At 43.7% G+C, this 5,669-nt stretch overlaps 1 protein-coding gene across 7 annotated transcripts in view; it reads left to right on the top strand.

The window, feature by feature from the left end:
- Positions 1 to 4,102: 4,102 nt before the first annotated feature.
- trim9 (tripartite motif containing 9) overlaps positions 4,103 to 5,669 on the top strand; it is a gene marked incomplete at both ends in the record, with an annotated part of 50,860 nt that continues 49,293 nt past the window's right edge. For all 7 annotated transcript variants that reach the window (XM_080749992.1, XM_080749993.1, XM_080749994.1 and 4 more), the window contains one exon: positions 4,103 to 4,942. In XM_080749992.1, the coding sequence (XP_080606118.1) occupies positions 4,103 to 4,942 (840 nt within the window). The remainder of the gene's footprint in view (positions 4,943 to 5,669) is intronic.

The raw sequence follows: 5,669 nt of genomic DNA on the forward strand, positions 1-5,669 counted from the left end.
CTCCACTGGAGGAAGATCGGGGTGTGGCAGGTGAGCTTGATTCCATATACAGGTAGTTGCTTGATAGTGTGCACGCATGATATGGAACCTCACAGCATCTGTGGTTGGTGGCAGAGTCTCTTGGGGAAGACCTTTGCAGAATAACTTTACTCATGCTTTGTTGCATGAATCAACGTCAGGCACAACATAGATCTTACAAATGAATCTTTCTGATGATGTCACGATATCTTCTGTGAAAGGGCCCTTCCCAAGGCCAGCAAGATCAGTGTGATGTTGTTCGAACACCGTCTTCTTTCCGTGGCCGCTGAACTGAGACACACTGTCACATCCAGTAAGGGCATGGAAGGCAAGGAGTGTCCACGAGGAAGCTGATACACGACTGATCCTTCACTGTATCCACACACTGATGGAAACAGTAGTCGTGTCAGCACGTGACACAGACATGCTTCTACTACTGCTTGCTTACTTTGACAAAATCAGATGTACCTATGACTACAGGGTGGGATATCAAAGGACCCAAAGCTTTTCCCAGTGCATGAAATTCACAGGATACTGTCTGAGGATCAACTGGACACACTCCTTGCCTTCCATGCCCTTACTGGATGTGACAGTGTGTCTCAGTTCAGCGGCCACGGAAAGCCTGGCAGGTGTTCGAACAACATCACACTGATCTTGCTGGCCTTGGGAAGGGCCCTTTCACAGAAGATATCGTGACATCATCAGAAAGATTCATTTGTAAGATCTATGGTGTGCCTGACGTTGATTCATGCAACAAAGTCCCCAAGAGACTCTGCCACCAACCACAGATGCTGTGAGGTTCCATATCATGCGTGCACACTATTAAGCAACTATATGGAATCAAGCTCGCCTGCCACACCCTGATCTTCCTCCAGTGGAGGAAATGGGATGGATGATCAAGGAAGGCCAGTTAGTGCCACGGCTACTCTGTCTGCCACCTATGCCCAAAGCCTGCAGGGAGTTCACTTCATGTGGGTGTACAAAGGAGTGCCTCAGCCAACGCTGCAGCTGCAGGTATGCATGTATAATATATTGTACTAATGGGATTTGGTAATTTTAGAGAATATCAGCCTACTAGACTGCATACTCTAGACTCTTAGATGTTGACAGATTGATGAACCCTACCCTGATGTACTTGTGCTGGCTATAAATGTTGTATCCCCTTCTCTTCTATTCTATCCATAAAGAGTCATATGGCATGTATTGAAGTATACAACTGCAAAAAACTTAACATTTGCCGGAACACTGAGGAAGACTGTGAATAAGCTGCCACAGTAAGGATTACAGTGTATTCCCATGTACATTTACTTTTATTGATATGGTAAAATACTATTATATTATATTATAATCCATTCTATTCTATTCAGGAAAAGTGGAATTGGTTGCATGCAGCTGCAAGATACCTATGACATCTGCTCAAAATATTGATGACTGCAAATAGGCTAAATTAATGTAGCCTACCTTCATTTTAACCATGATAGATTCATTAAAAACACCCATTATTTTTTCTGGTGACTCATATTACCCTCCTAATATGTGAGCAGGTCGTGTTTTTTCAATAACATTTTTCATTTATTTTTAATAATTATTTTTTGAATTAAAATGTTTCCATTTTCCAAAATAATTAATAAAAACAAATGAAAAAGGTTATGGAAAAAAACACGGCCTGCTCACGTATTACGAGGGTAGAATGAGTCACCACAAAAAATAATGGGTGTTTTTAATGAATGGTTAAAATGGAGTTTGAAGTTACAATGGGTGTGTGTGGGGAGAGAAGCCCTTCCCCTGTTTCCCTGTTGAAAGTGGAATATCCCTTTAAGGACTATATATAATTTGCATATATGACTTGTTGATAGAAAAATCTAAATCAAAAGAGTTTTGATGAATAAAACCATGGTTCATCCTGCTTTTGTTTGTTTGACGAATTATGCATCAATAACGAACCTTTTCTGCTATACATGTATGAGTTTCAAGCCAATTATTCACGCCTGATCTAAAATTAGGATAGAATTTCAAATTCCCCATTTAGGCTAACCTAGAAAAACACATTTAGTTCAAGTTTCTACCTTATTTAGTCAAAACGATTTGCACTTAAATAGTTTCAGCCTTCCAGTGGCGGCCATGTTGGATTTCTCAATTTTGAGCCATTTAGGAACATTTTTGAGCATTATATACAGCAAATTTGGATTCAGCACCCCTTAATACCCCTAGAACAGTTGTATATAATAAATATTCGCAAAATGCCTTCGGGGTTCTGATTTTCTGAAAATTGATCCTGTCTATGAGGAGAAACGCTGTTTCAGACAGACAGACAGACAGACAGACAGACAGACAGACAGACACTCACTCACTCACTCACTAATTATAGTATAGATGTGCATTGTTAAATATTTGTGTACCCTCCGTTGTCATTACCTCCTCAATAGTGTGCTTTTGTGTTTGCCTGTTATAGCATTGGAGAATTATGTTTGTGTGATCGCTGAAAAAAGAGGAGAAATATGCAAAGACTATTTTATTCTCTGAGCTGTCAAATGTTTACAGTGTAAACATGTGTTGTGGTTATAGGTAATTTGTTTCAATCAACACCAATTCTTGCAAGGCCCCAATAGGCGTCAAAACCCTGACCTTGGCAGAGTTAGTACTATGTTCTACCCACGGAACTATAAATGGTCCACAATCAAAAGTCTGAATTTGTGAAGACAAGATGCATAATCTGATAAATGAAATCAACACATTATTTTAAATAATTACTGAATGCGCTGTCACAATACGTATTTCCACGGGCTGTGGCGGCACCTGTCAGCAGGGAGTGTTGTGCAGGAGGAGTAGGATGAAGGCTCTACGTCCTCCTGTTGGGGACTCCTTATGGTACTGTAAGTGCATCAGTAAGATACAACAGCAGTGACAACACAGAATGTGTGGGGAGGAATTAATTGACTAAATTGGGGAGAAAGATAATGACTGTGTCTGTATTATTCCAACACATAACACATTCAGAAAATATAGTTGCTTGGGTGCCCGCTGGCCTACCGGTCCAGGCACATACCCATACTAGGCTCTGATGCCTGACAGCATGTCGTGGGTTCGAATCCAGTTCCCAGCGACCTTTGCTGCATGTCTCCCCATTTCCTGTCAGTCTACTGTCCTATCAACCAGTAAGAGTGTGTGTTTAGCTTTGTGCAATATTAAGTTCTCATGGAAAGAAACAATGCTCATTGCATCCAAATTGAACCCAATGATAGGCTATTGTACCATTATTTGACAGGATGAAAGACTTTTGCTTTTGCATTTTTTCAGTAAGTTAATAATTGCTATACAACGTATGCAAATGAAATCAGACCGAGTGCACATGAAGTGCCCTCTTGTGCTCAGAGAGACAAATGAGATTACTTGGTGGTTTAATTTGTCTCTCAAGAGGCTCCCTGCTCCCTGCTCCCCTGGGAACGCAAGTTGCCATGGAGTCTTTGGAAATGACTGTGGTATTTGAGCACATAGACTGTGTGGGTGCCCCCCCCCCCCCCCCCCCCACACACACACACACACACACACACACACACACACACACACACACACACAATAAGTGCATTGGAGCGTCAAAACTTGATTTTATCTGTTGTGAGGGGCAATTGTTATTTATAAGGTATGGTATCATATTACTCTATGGGTATCCCCTGATAAAACTTTATGCAATTAAGCAAAGCTGTGTAAATGTGATCTTGAATGGGTGTCAAACGTTGTATATTACAGGTTGTCACATGACAGTGACAACCTGCAATAGAAAAAGTTTGATAGACTTTCTGTTCAGATAAGCTCATTTAGCTACACAGACCTGAGGTGACTGACAGCTTCACTATCCAATGGTTGTTGTCAGGAGCTCCCGTCGTTTGCACTCACTGCGTGCTTATTGGTGGACAGTGCTTTCTATTGGTTGGGATTCCCTCCCTCTGCATTGATGTCTTTCCCCTCGTCAAGGTTGCACTTGCATTCGCGACTGGACTGGACGCGACTGGAGCAGCGCAGCCTAATCTCATTAAAAGAGTTCCGTGCGTGACTATTTCTCACTTTCGAGATACACCCAGCCATCATGGACGAAATGGAGGAAGAATTGAAATGCCCCGTCTGCGGGTCTTTTTACCGGGAGCCAATTATCCTACCGTGCTCCCACAATATTTGCCTGGCTTGCGCTCGGAACATCCTTGTGCAAACCCCCGATGCGGAATCCCCACAGAGCAGTAGAGCCTCTGGCTCCGGAGTTTCCGATTATGATTATCTTGACTTGGATAAAATGAGTTTATACAGCGAGGCAGACAGTGGATATGGCTCATATGGAGGCTTCGTTAGTGCCCCGACCACCCCTTGCCAAAAATCCCCCAACGGTGTACGGGTTTTTCCTCCAACCGTCCCCCTGCAGCCTCCGCCGCAGCATCATTTGCTACAACACCCCGGCTCCCTGCCTCCTATACCCCGTAACTCCTGCATCACTTGCCCGCAATGTCATCGCAGCCTTATCCTGGACGAGCGAGGGCTCCGCGGGTTCGCCAAGAACCGAGTGCTGGAAGGGGTTGTCGACAGGTATCAGCAGAGCAAAGCGGCCGCTCTCAAGTGTCAGCTCTGCGAGAAGAGTCCAAAGGAGGCAACCGTGATGTGCGAGCAGTGCGACGTCTTCTACTGCGATCCCTGTCGCTTGAGATGTCACCCTCCCCGCGGTCCTCTCGCCAAACACAGGCTGGTGCCCCCGGCCCAGGGGAGGATAAGTCGCCGCGCCAGCCCCCGGAAAATCTCCACCTGCACAGAGCACGAACTGGAGAATCTAAGCATGTACTGTGTACAGTGTAAAATGCCAGTGTGTTATCAGTGTTTGGAAGAAGGCAAACACGGCACACACGAAGTAAAAGCTCTCGGCGCAATGTGGAAACTCCACAAGGTACGTGCGTAAAATAGCCATTTTGCGCAGAATGCACATATATGTTGTCGACGCTGGCCTTTTTCAGGCATTCATGTGATGTGATGTGATTCAGTTTGATAAGCAACAAGTAGCCCCCACAAAGCATTAGTACAATTCCATCAACTATACGCTCTGCATCATGGCTACTTTTTGTCTTCCTCTTTTTAGCCTAAAAATGATTTAAAGCAAACTAATTGTACCGAGAAAACTTCCCAGCTATAATAACACATCGCCTTTCGCCAGCTCACATTTCACTTCCCTCGAAGGTAGACAAAAGATAGGCTAGAATAGATGGTGACAGACACCACGTCTCAAGAGTAGCTGTGAGGCTCCAGTGTATCTGGTGCGCAAAGACAGGCTGGTGGGGGTAACTTGAAATTCTGTTCACGGGCAGACAGCAAGCAGCAGCTTCCTTTTATCACATGATGAAATTGCACTGACTGACCTCAAATTCATATGCTGTCATCCTGTATTCATTTGATCTCCACACATCTATAAACATAGTGCACAATCTAATTAAAGTTATAATATTGAGAGAAAACACTTTTTCCCCTCATTTAAATGATCAGCTGAGGCTTTTGGCAACACAATAGCAGCATGATTTAAACATTAAAAAACATTTGTCATCTGCATTATTGTGCATAAGTATCCAATATGCATCCCTCCCCTTGCTGCCATGACAGCTATAACAGGCGCCCCTGGGATC

This window comes from Nannobrachium achirus (assembly GCF_963921795.1).
Source record: "Nannobrachium achirus genome assembly, chromosome: 20".
Classification (NCBI taxonomy): Eukaryota; Metazoa; Chordata; class Actinopteri; order Myctophiformes; family Myctophidae; genus Nannobrachium; species Nannobrachium achirus.